The following is a 13,920-nucleotide window of genomic DNA, read 5'->3' on the forward strand; positions in this document are numbered from 1 at the left end:
TTTTTTGGCTGCCCGGCTCCGCTTGGGTCGTCAGCGGCCAACCACGGCAACCACACCAACCGTCGCCATCCCGAGTCTGAGCGCTGTCCATCTGCATCGGGGGTGCACCAAGCGACGTCCTGCTCTGCTGTCTCTGGACTGTATTTACTCTCCTCTCTCCGGCTCGCCCAGCAACTCCCTCCCAGCCGAACATCAGCCTCGCCTCGCCGACCCTCAAGTCACATCAGCCATGCTCTCAAAGGCCGGAAAATGGGATTCGCTCGATGTTGCGCTTTCGGAGCCCATGTAGGACGGCCTTGCATTCGAATGCACCAATTGGAAGAAAACGATGACGGTTTGCTCTTGAGTTGACGACTGACGTCCCATTCGCTGGCCCCATCGCCTGCCAAACACCAGCATGGACACGATCCTGAACATGGGCTTCACCCAGATGACGCCGGTGCAGGCTGCTTCCATCCCACTGTTTCTCAAATCGAAGGACGTCGTTGTTGAGGTGTGCATCTGCGCACGAGAGGGGATTTCAGCGTGGTCGCTGCATCGAGTACAAATCGCTCTGTCATGGACAGTGTCCGCATCAGGCTGCTGGCGATGCTAACAGAGCCTCTTCTGATCATGCCCTCGACCCCGATTCTGGCTATCGCTCTACACCTCAACTTGTTGCCACCAGGCCGTGACCGGTTCTGGAAAGACCCTGGCATTCGTTGTGCCAATGTTGGAGATGCTTCTTCGGCGAGAACGACCCCTCCACCGCAACGAAATCGGCGCACTGATTATTTCGCCAACGAGGTGGGTGCATCGCCGTTCATATCCGCCCACAAGCACTTGCCGGCGTCCACCTGGACTATGGCAGACACGGTTATATCCTTTGCTGCTCGGGCCGATGCTGCTGCTGCTCCTCGTTCTCATCTTTTGCGGCTGGTTTCGGACTACCGTCGATCTCGGGCCTGTGTTGATTCGGCCGCCTGGGCAACACTCTGCATTGCAATTTTAGAGAGCTCGCCAAGCAGATATATGACGTTATCTCCAAGTTTATCGATTCAATCAACGCACATGCACCCGAGAGCGATGACCGGACGATCACACACAGTCTCTTTATTGGTGGAACGGACGAGCAAGCCGATATTGCCCAGTTTCGGGAGCATGGCGCCCATATCGTTGTGGGGACCCCTGGTCGACTGGACGATCTACTCAAGCGGAGCCATACCTTTAACACGAAGGAACTTGAAGTCCTCATTCTGGACGAGGCCGACAGGTCAGCGCCTTCTTCTTGCTGTGGTCGCTCTCTTACATAGCCAACAGGCGACTGCGGCGCTTCGCTTATGTAGTCCGTCCACTGATTTCGGCGTCGCCGCCCTCTCCCAGACTCCTGGACATGGGCTTTGAGCAGAGCCTGAATTCGATCATTCAGAGATTGCCAAAGCAGCGGAGAACCGGTCTGTTCTCGGCCACGATGAACGAAGCACTTTCGGAGCTGGTTCGCGCTGGTCTGCGAAATCCAGTCAAGGTCGTCGTCAAGGTCGAGAGCGCAAGCGGCCGCCAATCCGAACAGCGGACCCCGTCGACCCTCGAGATCGGCTATATGATTTGCTCTTCGGAACAGAAGCTGGCCCAGCTCTTACACCTGCTGCGCAACGATGCAGACAAGAAGTTTATCGTCTATTTCTGCACCTGTGCCTGTGTCGATTATTTCTTCAAGGTGCTGTCAACGCTGCCGCATCTCAAGTCCTTTACATGTTTTTCGCTCCATGGGAAGATGGATCCCAAGCGTCGAGAGGCCGTCTACAAAAAGTTCACCACAGCGCCTTCGTCCTCGATCCTCTTGTGCACGGACGTTGCCGCCCGCGGACTGGATATCCCTGATGTCGACTGGGTCGTCCAATTCGATCCTCCTCAGGACCCAAAGTCCTTCACGCATCGTTGTGGCCGGACAGCTCGCCAGGGACGAGAGGGAAAAGCCGTTGTGCTGCTAACGCCCAAAGAGGATACCTATGTTGGTAAGCCCTTCAAGGCAGCCCGCCAGCCCGCCAACCAGTCGGACTGCTCCCCTTTGCCTCTACGTCGGTATTCTATGAGTGCTTCATTTACGGCGCTACTGCATACCTGAAGCGTGCTACCACTCTGTTATCACAGATTTCCTGCGCATTCGAAAGGTGCCTATGCTCGAGATGTCGCTCTTCCCCGACGACGATGCCTCCACCAGCCCACGGATTGAGCCAGAGCACCTTTGCGAAACAATTCGGCGTATCAATGCCTCCGATCGCGATATCTACGATAAGGTGTGTTAGGGGAGCTATCGGTCACGGCGGCAGATCTGCTCGTATCAAGCAGATGTCTCACAGCCTTTCACTTGGTTTAACAGAGTAACAAGGCCTTTGTCAGCTGGGTTCGGTCATACAACGAGCACCAAGCCAGCTACATCTTCCGATTCAAAGAGGTTGACATCGGAGGCGTTGCTAAAAGCTTTGGGCTTCTCAAGGTAAGCGATGCTTCTCCGGCGTATCTCGTTTCGACCCGAAGCTGTGTCGCCACAGCGGACTCACCAGATGCTTCGTTTTACTGGCCACTTGCTGTTTGCCTCGCATTTCTCTCTCTCTCTCTCTCTCTCTCTCTCTCTCTCTCTCTCTGGTCGGTCCTTTGTCACGAGAGTAGATGCCTAGAATGCCAGAGCTCAAGACCATGAAGTACAGGTTCACTCCTTCAGCAGTCAACGTAAGAGCCGTCCTCGATGTGGATTTAGCCCCGCGATGGCAATCGAGATGCAAATGCAGGCCATAGCAACAACGCGCAACCAGACCTGTTTCAGAGGGGGGGGGAGTGCGCTGCATTTCCGGCTACGTTCACACCAACGCTTGCCTTGCCATTGTCCCTTCGTAGATCGACGGCATCAAATTCAAAGACAAGGCACGCGAGAAGCAGCGCTTGGTCAGACAGGCAGCGGTCGCAGCCCAGAAGCAGCAGGAAACCGAGTCTGGAGTCGTGCGCACCAAGCGGCCGATCAAGAGTACCGATGCATGGTCGGATAAAAAGTTGCAGAAGGAGAAGAAACTCGAGCGACGCGAGAAGCGCGGGAAGCGCAAAGAGGCCATCCTGAAAGCCAAGGCTGATGGAACGTATGTTGTTTCCAAGAAGTCGTCCTCGATGCCGTCCGGGACAGCCACCCAGCCCACTCACATTGACGGAAAGCGAGGCTTCTCGGACTCTGACGATGATTCTGATTCGGATGCGCCCCAAACCCGGCGGCCGCGCCAAAAGACATCGAGGACCGACAAGGCCCAGACCTCGATTCGCGGCAAGAAGCCCCAGGTTCAGGATGACTCTGATGACGGTGGCTTCGAAGAGTTTGACTGAGCAGCGGCTCTATCTTAGCCATAGCTCCGGACACCGTTTCATGCCTTCAGCGCATGCCAATATACTTTCGACCATTCCATGTCCTTTTGCACACAGTCACGTTCGCGGATTGGCATAGCATGTATTTGGTGTCTGCCCGTCAAGGTTGTTTGACTCGGATAAAGCAGCAGTGGGGTTTCGCTGCGCTGTGACATGCTTATGTCTCCATTTGCGGCACGAGCACACCGGTCACAGTTCCGACCGTCGATCTAGAGCCAGTAGAACCAGCGATCAAACCACGACAGCCGATCAAGCTTCTGAAAGTCTTCGAAGGCGTGCTTGACTCTGGGGCTCTGGAACTTGACCCGGTTAAAGTCGGTGAATGTCAAGATGCCTTCGTCGACAAGTGCATCGACAAACTTGAGAATCTTCCATTCGCGGGCGTGCTCGCGGGTCAGGTGGCGCTTTTCATTCTGGGCTCGGTTCAGGAAGAGCATAAGCTTCTCTCGCTCCACTGAATCCTTGAACTCAAACTGGCTCATGACCTGGCGAATCTCGCGGGAACATGCCTCGATGTCGGCTCGCACAACCTCCGTGACCGTGTTTTCCGACATCTTTGTGAATTCCTCGCAGATCCGGCGGAGATCGCCAATGTGCGTGCCAATCGATTCTTTAATAAACTGGATTTCGTGCTCGGGTGGAGTCGGCTTGAGCTCGGCATGGAGGTACGCGTTTGCTTCCTGCAGAAGTGGTGCAACACGGGCAGCAATAGCCGTCATCTTGATTAGTGGGTGTGGTGGTGAGGACGACATGTCCCGGCGCTCGGTCTGCAGAAGCTCATCCGGCTTGCCCGCTGTCCAGCAGGTTCACTGAGTACAGCACATGACAGTTACCCGGCCGTTGAGGGCCTCGATTCTGTAGATCTTGGCATTCTGTGAAGGAAGCGGTGCGTGATGTCAGCCAAGCTGCCGGACCTGTGCGACGATTATCCTCCTGATGTTGCATCGATCGCATCCGAGGCCATCACAGGAGGTCTCAAAGCGAGTAGGCATAGAGCGGCTGGTGCTCGGGTCACAGAGCTGTCGCTCTCAACTGACGGCAGGGAGAGACAGGATCGTTGTCCACCCCCTGCCAGACATCCGCTTCCACTCCCTCCGTCTTCGGGGAGCCGCGTGCCGCCCTTTTACCTCCAGGAGATCCTTCTTCACGATCTTGCGAACGTTCCTCGTGTACATCTTGTCGCTACATGTGAAGACCACCAGGGCCAAGTCCTCGCGCGCCCACTTGTTGGCAGCCTTGAAGAGAAGCTCCAGCGCCTTATCGTTGTTTGGGTCCATCTGCGAGCGCCCGCTGAAAGACGTCTCCAGACCATCCAAGTCGTCAAACACAAACAGGGGTCGATCCGAGTAGATGTTCGCGTTTTTGAGGCGCACCATGGCTTCCTCGATTTCCTGCAGACATGGGCGAGTCCACCACCCAGTTTGTTGTAGCCATCAGAACAAGGTTTCAATTCGGACTCGTGACAGGCCGGCACACATCCAAGTTCGAACAGAGCACATCAATGCTGGGTTGACACAGGCGAAGCCACCTACATCCAGCAAGTACGCAAGCTTGTCGATGGGGCTCATTTGTTCGGTCTGTTTGGGGGAGGTGTCGACAACCCAGACAGCCCTGTTAATCTATCGAAGTGAGGTGTTGCCCACCGATTAAGCAAGTAGACTGCGCCATTACCGTGCCCTTGAAAAAATACGACTGCAGCAAGCGCTCCGTCCTGCGACGATCAAATATGCGTCGTCAGTGCGTGCACAAAACGCAGTCTATACATGTGATGCTGGCGGCGCTGGACCACTGCTGAGGCTCACGACAACAGTCCGGGCCTGTGTGGGTTGCTGATTGTTGGCTTCCATGCGAGTGAGCATCAAGGATGCCGTTGCTGTTTCCTACCAATCTTCGAAATCGTATCCAACCTATTTTTCAGATGGTTGGACGAGTGGTGGTTAGCGCATCGCTCTCGCTGCGGCTGGCGATCAAACCTCAGATCTCTTCGGAGCTAGCTTACATTCTCGGATATCTCGTCGACCATGACCTTCACTGAGTTGATCAGATCCATCGACACCTTGCAGTGATACTGTCGCGTCTCTGCGATCTTGTTGATCAGGTAGCTCTTACCCGAGCCGCGACTGCCAAGGATGATGCCATATCGACGGATGGGGGCCTGGCGAGCACACACGGCCGTTAGTCGCCCTGCACCGACTTGGTTCCAAAGCTCATCGACCGAATGGTAGCGGGATTGCTCTTGTGACCAACCTTGCACAAAACCTCCTCGATGTCTTTCGTGACGTGCTCATGGTAGAACGACTGTCCAGGGCCCTTCTTTTCTCCGTTAGGGGCCAGCTCCACATCAGTCGTGGTTTCGTCGAGGGTGGTGATGATCTTGTCAAGACGGCGATTGTTCAGACGGGCTTTGTAGGCCGAGAGCCCGCGGCCCACCAGCTCCGGAAAGAAGAGCATGACGAGGAATCCTGCGATCGTCGGCATGGCAGTCAGCGCCCTAGACTGCCACTATCACTGGCTTCTCGTTCAGTCCGCGTGCATCCCGATGCCGGCGGCCAGGTTTGGCACAGCTCCAAACTCTACCTGCTCCCGTCGCCACGATGGTGTACTGCGTCAGCCTCGTCAGGATGTCGGTTGTGGTCGATTGTGCATGCTGGGACGCAGTCTCGGTCGATCCTGATGAGCAAAGCCGAGATTAGCCATGGTGTCCAGGGAGTGGTCACACTTCATGGACTGTTAGCCAGCGAGAGCCGGAGGCGGGAGGGATGCCTACCAGGGGCCGTTGAGAGCAGACGGCGATGGAGCACGGAAGGGTTTCTGACATGAGGGGCCAGACGAGAGGCCGCCGAGGCAAGCCTCCAGCGGCCGTGCAGGAGGGCAGGGCGGATCAGAAGCGACATGCTGGTGGATGGCGAGACAGAGACTCGATCGAGATGCGGCCGAGCGGGGCACCCAGGAGCAGCACGACGGAGGACCGGCAAGATGGAGGACGAGGGACTTGACCGATCGGCGCCGTCCCAGGCCGCGGCAATCCACGCGCCGTCGTCGCAGCCCCGGCTTCTGACTCTGACTCTGACTCTGACTCTGTCGCTCCCGCCGCTGGGTCGGCACCATCGCTGCTATTGCTGATATTGTTACCGCTGTCGTTACCGCTGTCGTCACCGCTGTCGTCACCGCTGCCATTGCCAGCCCGGCATAGATCTTCGCCACTGCTGCTGATACCAACGCCCCTCGCTGCTGCTTCTGCCACACCGCTGCCTCGTGCTGCATTCGCTCTTCCGCAAGCCCGGTTGCTTCCATGGAGGGCTTCAAAGAACGGTGAGCCCTGTGATCGAATCGCCGTCTCCAACGACGGGACCCAGAGGGTTGTGCAGCGCAACCGAGCCCGGCTAATAACCGGGCTTTTTCTTCTTCAAGTTTGGCGCTATTCGAGCGGCTCATTACGCCGTATCGACCCGAGCTGAGCGCCGAGGAGTTTCGCCAAGAATGCTTCAACGGCATCCCAGATAAGCCTGTGTTGCGCTCAAAGAGCTGGAAGGCAAGTTGTGCATCGCTGTGCAGTGTCGTTGCGTTAGTGCGGCAATCCCGGCTTGGCATATCGCTTCGGTGTGGCCGGACATGACAGGGTGCTGCATCGACAGACGCCGTCCGCATCCACAGCGCACTCATCGCTGCCTCTCTGGCTGGGCCACATCCGGCCCCGGTTTCCAGATTCTCCTCAACTATTTGCCCTATGACGAGCGGGCCCGCTGGGGAGAGATCTTGTTTCAGAAGCGATCGCTCTACTATTCCTTCCTGCGAGAGCTCATCACCGACCCTGCCGCTGATGAATCCATTGCGGCTCTAGTGTCCAAAGCCGATGACCATGTAATGTCTTGGCCAGCACCCTCTATTGCCTAACCCGCCTGGCTCGCCAGACCCCTGCCTCGACCGCATCCCGTCGCTACTCGACTCTTATTGCCAGTCCCCATCTCTCTAGCCCCTCAACAACGCACTTGACTCTCGCTGGAAGACGTATTTCCAAGACAATGTTATGCTTGAGCAAATCGACAAGGACGTTCGACGGACTCTGCCCGACCTCGCGTTCTTCCAACAGCCCGTCCCAGCCAGTCTCTTCTCGCCCCTGTCTCCCAACTATGGTGGCAGCATCATCGACCCGAGCGATCTTTTCTGGATCAGCTGCAGCGCATCCATGTCTCTTGATGCTCTTCCTCCTGTCCCTGCGATCGATAATCGGCGGTGTCTGTTCAAGCGACTCGGTCACTGCTATGCTGACGACGAATTTGGATCCCGGTCGCATGCCCGCCAAACCACCCCCCTTCAAGACGCACCGCGCGGTAATGCCTTGTCGTTGGCTGCAGCTTCGCTTCTCGCTCATGCAGCCGCCGTGCGCCGGACATGGCGAAACTCCGGTGCCCATAATTCATGCTTGTCCAACAACGCAATAGATCCTTCGTCCGAGATGATCGGGGACCCTCTCCAGTCTCAGACGCATCTGCAAGACCCCGATGCGGACCTGCACTGGGAAGCGAACGAGCGGATCCTGTTCATCTACGCCAAGCTCAACCCCGGGGTTGGATACATCCAGGGCATGAACGAGCTTCTGGCCCCGATATACTATGTCATGGCCCACGATTCAGAAGAATCCAGAGGTTGGTCATCCTACGCAGTTACCTCGCCGTGAGTCTGCACCGACGAACCGCTGCGCAAAGGCGTGCCGCGGCAAACAGATTGCATCGCTGGGCCATTTTTGCTCAGCTGGCATACTGGAGCCATGGTCGTGTGTTGGTTCGGGACACAGTCACGTTCGAATGCAAAGAGAGCCGCAGTGTGCCGATTCTCGGCATCAAGATCAAATCCGGCCTCTGACCAAGTCCGACGAACTGCACTACCAAGCTCATCCTTCCTGCATCTGCCTTGTTTATCACACACATCCTTGCGCGGACCTCGCTCGAATCTGTTCACCCCAGCCCATGCCGAAGCGGACTCCTTCTTCCTATTCACGGCGCTGATGTCCGAGTTTCGCGACCACTTCATTCGCTCCCTCGATAACGTTCAAGAGAGCATGTCTCCATCCAGCGCATCACCCTCCTCCAAGCGGGCATCCATCAGCGAAGTGTCGATGGAGCAGGCTTCGGGCAATGGAATCGGGAACAGCATGTCGCGATTGATGCGTCGGCTACGCAAGAGGGACCCTGTGCTGCACAAAGATTTTGTAAGTCGGATGTCGGGTATTTTAATGCCGACTCATGGTTGCACATCTCTGACATGGCTGGCCTCCCGGCAGCTTTGTACGGATAGCCACTGGGACAAGCCTGGGTATCGTAGCGCCCAGGCTCCCTTGCCGCATGCAGCCAGGCTTCGTCACTGCCCTAAACATTCGAAGATCGCCGGTGGCTACCGAAAGTTCTGCATTTGAGGTACTCGCTTCTCGATGGCCACGTGCACTGACAGCTGTCGGTATCGCCACACCCAAATAGGAGCGCAAGAACATCCACCCAGCCTTCTTCGCTTTCCGATGGCTCACGGTCCTCCTCACACAAGAGTTCCCGCTCCCGGATACATTGAGGATCTGGGACTCTATCCTGGCAGACCTCGCCCTGGACCTCGCCGAGAAAACCAGCACGCCTACCAAGTCGCTGGCTGATCTGAGCGACGAGTACGAGATTGTCCGTGTAGGCCCCAACTTGATTCGGGAGGGGCGGTTTGACTTTTTGATCGACTTTTGCTGTGCTATGCTCATGTAAGTTGAACATCGCACGCGAATCAAATGCACTATTGGATTGATGTGGCCGTGGTTGGTTTCGACAATGCGTGCCCGCTGCAGACTTGCCTTGACGAATGCCTGCCGCTTATGTTCGGCCTTGCCTCGATGTAGCTGTATACGCGATGATCTCCTGTCCAACGGATTTGCAGAAAACATCAAGCTGCTGCAGGTAGTGAATGGTGCCTCTGTAATCGACTTGTCTCTGCCCACTGCTCTGCTCCATATCCGTGGTGTGGGAGAACTAGATCCAGCTTTTCGGAATTTGACATCGTGTCTACCATCGTTTGCAGCACTACCCTGTCGTCGATATCAACGTCATCCTCAACAAAGTCAACGAGTTTCGAGAGAACGAGTGGCTGGTCTACCAAAAATCGCAGGAGCTGGCTTCCGTCATCTCCACTCCAACAAAGGTGCAGGACTCGCCCACCAAGAGCAGATCGCCCACAAAACCTGATTCAGCCCAGCCCGACATCGCGCCTCCCCTTTCTGGCACAGCAGCGTCTCGCAGTAGGAGCGGAATCAATTGGTCTGCTGTCCTCGCTCGCCATGACAACATCAAGTTTGCGCCACCATCAGCCACAGCAGCCGCTCCGGGTGAGATTCGGTCGACAGCCAGCCTGGAATCCAAAGACACAGTGCCCGCTCCACCTGGAGTCCCGACCACCAATTTCGGCCAGACAGGCCCCGAGAGCTCGTCTACTGTCCTCCAGGGTGTGAAAAAGTCGCTTCATGGTGGCTGGAACAGCCTCTTTGCCGCTGGCAAGCCTGTCGCATCGGCGACATCCCAAGAAACACCCCAAGGCGACTCCCAGGAATCCGTGGTGAGTGGTCAGCCTAACATTACGGTACACTGCAGTCGTCAGAGTACTCGCCAACCAAGGCACCCGGTCGGCACTGATTGATTTCTCTTCTGCAGTCAACTCAACAACAGCTCGCCAAAGGATTCGCCGTTTTTACCAAGGGCATTGTCGCTGGATCGGCTGTTGTAAGCCAGGCCATGGGCCGACTCAGTACCGTGGTCGCAGATGCTTTAGAGCCTCCGACTTTCCCGGAAGAAGGCGGCCCGCTGGATGAAGCACTGTCGTCGAAACCACCAAACCCCGATGGTGCCGAGACCGTGTTTGATGCCGATCACGCCATGAATGAGGCTGTCCATTCCGCTGCTGTTCCTGATGCTCAGCCCATTGCTGAGATGCAAAGCTAGTTCTGTGTCTCGTTCCAGCGATTGCTGCATGGTAACCCCACAAACACAATATATCTTATGGCCGGGCTCAGCCGGATCCTCGAATCCCTCCACGGCAGTATCGAGACCAGTTGTCACAGGAACTCGATGGCAGCTTTGAGGCACAGACGCTTTCCACGGTCTGGGAAGCTATCTGAAGACTGGGGTTTGTGGGTATCTTCTCGGTTGGCGGCAATGCTCAGTCTCGGATCATGGACGAGGCGCATCTCGAATGCCAACCAGTGCCCAGGGATGTGCTTGAGTCCATACACAGCTACTGAGCGCACTCTGCTCCTGGTTGACTGCCAGTGACGAGGCAAATCCACACTCGGGCATCGGGCGATGCGAGATACCCGGTTGTCCGCTTGATCGTCGCGCCCGGTCCGCTCCCCAGGGGTGCTCGAGTCTGGGTTGGGCCGACGATTTTTTTTTTCCGTCCGTCTGTCCTTCGGGGCTGCTGCCTCCAGCCACTTCGCCATCATCTTGCTCCACATCCCACCACCCACCTGCTGCTGATTCGCTCGGCTTCTTCAAGGCCTTGCTCCACGTCGTCTCAGCCACACGACCTCCATCATCGTCCACAGGCATCCCGAGCTCTCCGATTGATCTAATCCCCGGAGCGGAGGCAAAGCCCCTATTGCACCCCTCGCAAACAATCCTGGTGCATCCTTACCCCATGACCGCAGAGAAGTCTGCCGTAAGCGCTGCCGGCGGCACCACCAAGGGCGACGAGAAGCGAATCCGCAAGAAGCGCTCGCGAGCCAAGAAAGTCAAGCCCACCTTCAAGTCCAAGATCGTTGTCCGTCGACTTCCGCCCAATCTCCCGGAGGAGGTCTTCCAGCAGACCATCTCCAAGTGGATCGATGGCGTCGACTTTTCTGTCTATTATCCTGGGAAGCTCTCGACCAGGTTCGTCCTCGACAAAACAAATACTCATATTATAGATCCGTATGGCCAGCGGGGGGGGGCGATATCCGGCGCCGTTTGCACAAACAGCTGCTCGGCGGAGGCTGGCTATCTGCATCTCGATCGATTGCTCACGGCTATCATCGCAATCACTCCTTTCCTGTGAACCCACCTTTCCCTCTCCCCTTGCGAATTGTGGGCTGTGTCCTCCCCCATCAAGCAAAGCCAAGGAGAACCTCTTTTCGCGCAGCTATCTCAACTTTACCACCCAGGAGGCCCTGATCGAGTTTTCCCGAGAATACAGCGGCCATCTCTTTGTCGATGGGCGGGGTGAGTTCTCAAGTCCGCGATTCAATATTTTTTTTTTCGTTGGAGTTTGGCCGTCGCTTTGCTCGCATGAGCTTTCTTCATTCGCTTTTATCGACGAGAGTGCTTCTGGGGCTTTCGACGAATGCAGACTCGAAGGGCTTGGGGCGACGACTCGGCTCGGGCATCACTGGCATCCCCGAGCCTCCTCTTCCGCCACGTCCTCGAGTTGCGGCAGGAGGATTGCTGGAGGGAACTGGGGTCTTTGCACTTTTCGACGTCCAAGAGCCAACGAGGGCTGTCTCCTGTTTCCAGCTTGGCTCGGGCATCTGCTACTGCCGTACGCCGACGCCGCTCTCTGTTGATGGTGGGATCTTGGTTGCCCGCAACCATGCCATGCCATGCCATGCCATGCCATGCCGTCCCTGCTTGCTAATCCTCAGTCGTCCAGGCAATGAGTATCGTGCTCTTGTCGAATTTGCTCCGTTCCAAAAGGTGACTCGCAGAAAGAAGAAGCCGGATCCCCGATGCGGCACCATCGAAGAGGGTGAGTGTTCGTGGCATCAGCCTGCCTTCTAGGTCATCGACACGCATCCAAACCCCAGTCGCTGGGATTTCTAGCGACCCGCGCACGCAGGGCCAAGGCGATCGACATCAAATTGCAATCGTACTGTCCGCCGGTAGTTGGCTGTGGCTACTGCTTGCCAGGGACATATGCTTCCCAAGCCTTGCGAATATGGCAACTGGGCACGCCGCTAATGCCAAGCGCACCCGCCTCACGTTCGGTATTTGTAGACCCCGACTATATCGCCTTCCTCGAGTCGCTCAAAGAAGATTCGAACGCCAAGCAACTGGCGAGTGACATGTCGGGCGAAACACAGCTCGAGAGGCTCGAAAAGAAGTTGCTGTCGATGCAGGTGTCGGCTTCGGGCCCGGCCGGTGGTGCTGGTGCCGGAGCCCCAGCTGCGCCGGAGCCCCCTAAAAGTACTCCCCTCCTGGATGACTTGCGAGCCAAGAAAGCTGCACTCCGCACCGTTGACCACACCCGAAAGATCACTCTGCTGAAGCGCCAAGAGTCCAAGGGCAGCAAGACCGACAAGGCCAAGGCTAAGGAGGCGCCTGCAGCTCCAAAGATCAAAAGTGTCGTCAAAACCACCAACGAGACGAGTGGCCCCGAGAAGCTCAAGATTGAGATCACAAAGAATATTTTTGCCAAAGCCGTTGATAGCATCGTTCCAAGCGATGAACGAAGCCCCAAGACGCCCAACGAAGAGTCTGCCAAGAAGAAGAAGAGTCGTAGCGGTAAGAACAAGAGGGATGCGCCAGATAACATCAACACCGGCGATCCCTCCGTCTCGGCCTCAACGATTCAATCGTCGCCCAACACTCCGGCTCCCTCAACGCCCTCGATTCGTACGGAGCCCAGTGTGGCCTCGCTCAAATCGCTTCGGGCTAAGGACTCGGAGGACAACCTCAGGTCGACGGCCAACGGCGATGCCTCCGAGCCCACCACGGCCTCGAAGCCATCGAGCCGCAGTTCTCGTCGGCAAAAGAAGGGCGAAAAACAGGCCGAGGCTGCAGCTATTGCTGCTGCTACCGCCGCCGCCGCCGCCGCTGCTGCTGCTGCTGCTGCTGCTGCATCCCAAGCTCGTGTCTCCGAAGTGGGCAACGGTGCCGACGCAGTGGCCCAGCCAAATGATCAGCGACCGCCTCAGAAAGGAGCCAAGGATAAGCGCCCCAAGGGTAAAAAGGAGCGCCAACAACAGCCGCCGCCTTCACAGCAGCCCCAACCTCAGCCTCAGCCACAGCAGCAGAACGGCGAGGCGCTCGCAGATAAGCTCAAGGGCCTTGGACCCAAGGTCGTTCTCATGAAACGGGACGGAACCACAAGCTCCTTCAGCGTTGGACAGGATTAGCATTCTCGATTCGGATTGTGGGGCACTTTTTATCGCTTACCAGGGGAGAATCGGCCAAGGGTCTCGATTCCGCACCAGGCAACCGCCGCAGACTTGCTTGATGGGCCTCAGTATCAAGCGCTACGACCATCGGCCTGGCGGGATTGATGCCCTCTCCTCCGGCCTCCTCCCGCATGTATTTGAGCCGCGCGGGCGAGGAGTTGGACATATGCAGCCATATCTGCGCACGCATTGCGCGCCAGCGATCGATCGCACGGCTCGAGGCGCCGGTTCAAGAGGCACAGAGATCTAGCAGAGGCTCGATGCACAATGGAGTCGAATGTCAGCACTGTGCATATCCGCGACAGCGCGGCCATTATCTCAATAACAGCCTCTCGATACTTTTCGATAGTTGCATCGAGTCTGGGCACAGGACTCGGATC

At 56.8% G+C, this 13,920-nt stretch overlaps 4 protein-coding genes across 4 annotated transcripts; 3 read left to right on the forward strand and 1 right to left on the reverse strand.

Annotated features, from left to right (window-relative positions):
* Positions 1–415: 415 nt before the first annotated feature.
* BJ171DRAFT_425238 (P-loop containing nucleoside triphosphate hydrolase protein) lies at positions 416–3,348 on the forward strand (the record flags this gene model as incomplete). The annotated part of the gene is made up of 8 exons (XM_053107708.1): positions 416–493; positions 668–786; positions 992–1,252; positions 1,363–1,994; positions 2,131–2,278; positions 2,362–2,476; positions 2,650–2,718; positions 2,875–3,348. The coding sequence occupies 8 exons, from the start codon at positions 416–418 to the stop codon at positions 3,346–3,348; spliced, it is 1,896 nt and encodes a 631-aa protein (XP_052965521.1).
* Positions 3,349–3,444: 96 nt separating this feature from the next.
* Positions 3,445–6,446, reverse strand: BJ171DRAFT_509668 (uncharacterized protein). The gene is made up of 10 exons (XM_053111415.1): positions 6,155–6,446; positions 5,965–6,057; positions 5,635–5,849; positions 5,387–5,542; positions 5,272–5,294; positions 5,059–5,098; positions 4,920–4,964; positions 4,515–4,778; positions 4,221–4,259; positions 3,445–4,067 (listed from the first exon to the last, which is right to left on the reverse strand). Exons 1-10 carry the CDS (start codon positions 6,279–6,281, stop codon positions 3,597–3,599), a joined length of 1,473 nt encoding a protein of 490 aa, XP_052965522.1. The 5' UTR covers positions 6,282–6,446; the 3' UTR covers positions 3,445–3,596.
* Positions 6,447–6,460: 14 nt separating this feature from the next.
* BJ171DRAFT_509669 (rab-GTPase-TBC domain-containing protein) lies at positions 6,461–10,436 on the forward strand. The gene is made up of 10 exons (XM_053111416.1): positions 6,461–6,699; positions 6,799–6,919; positions 7,093–7,248; positions 7,361–7,718; positions 7,830–8,033; positions 8,352–8,596; positions 8,862–9,124; positions 9,260–9,317; positions 9,439–9,969; positions 10,065–10,436. The coding sequence occupies exons 1-10, from the start codon at positions 6,680–6,682 to the stop codon at positions 10,350–10,352; spliced, it is 2,244 nt and encodes a 747-aa protein (XP_052965523.1). The 5' UTR covers positions 6,461–6,679; the 3' UTR covers positions 10,353–10,436.
* Positions 10,437–11,046: 610 nt separating this feature from the next.
* Positions 11,047–13,498, forward strand: BJ171DRAFT_582945 (uncharacterized protein; the record flags this gene model as incomplete). The annotated part of the gene is made up of 5 exons (XM_053114223.1): positions 11,047–11,279; positions 11,497–11,606; positions 11,734–11,922; positions 12,034–12,129; positions 12,378–13,498. 5 exons carry the CDS (start codon positions 11,047–11,049, stop codon positions 13,496–13,498), a joined length of 1,749 nt encoding a protein of 582 aa, XP_052965524.1.
* Positions 13,499–13,920: the final 422 nt, after the last annotated feature.

This window comes from Polychytrium aggregatum (assembly GCF_025602895.1).
Source record: "Polychytrium aggregatum strain JEL109 chromosome Unknown BJ171scaffold_24, whole genome shotgun sequence".
Lineage (NCBI taxonomy): Eukaryota > Fungi > Chytridiomycota > Chytridiomycetes > Polychytriales > Polychytrium > Polychytrium aggregatum.

Coding starts and splice junctions, on each gene's coding strand:
- BJ171DRAFT_509669 (XM_053111416.1), top strand. CDS start 6,680: ATGGAGGGCTTCAAAGAACG. Junction 6,700..6,798: donor ATGGAGGGCTTCAAAGAACG/GTGAGCCCTGTG, acceptor TTCTTCTTCAAG/TTTGGCGCTATTCGAGCGGC. Junction 7,719..7,829: donor CCTTCAAGACGCACCGCGCG/GTAATGCCTTGT, acceptor ACAACGCAATAG/ATCCTTCGTCCGAGATGATC.
- BJ171DRAFT_509668 (XM_053111415.1), bottom strand. CDS start 6,281: ATGTCGCTTCTGATCCGCCCTGCCCTCCTGCACGGCCGCTGGAGGCTT. Junction 5,850..5,964: donor CATCGTGGCGACGGGAGCAG/GTAGAGTTTGGA, acceptor CGACGATCGCAG/GATTCCTCGTCATGCTCTTC. Junction 4,965..5,058: donor CGTATTTTTTCAAGGGCACG/GTAATGGCGCAG, acceptor TCCCCCAAACAG/ACCGAACAAATGAGCCCCAT.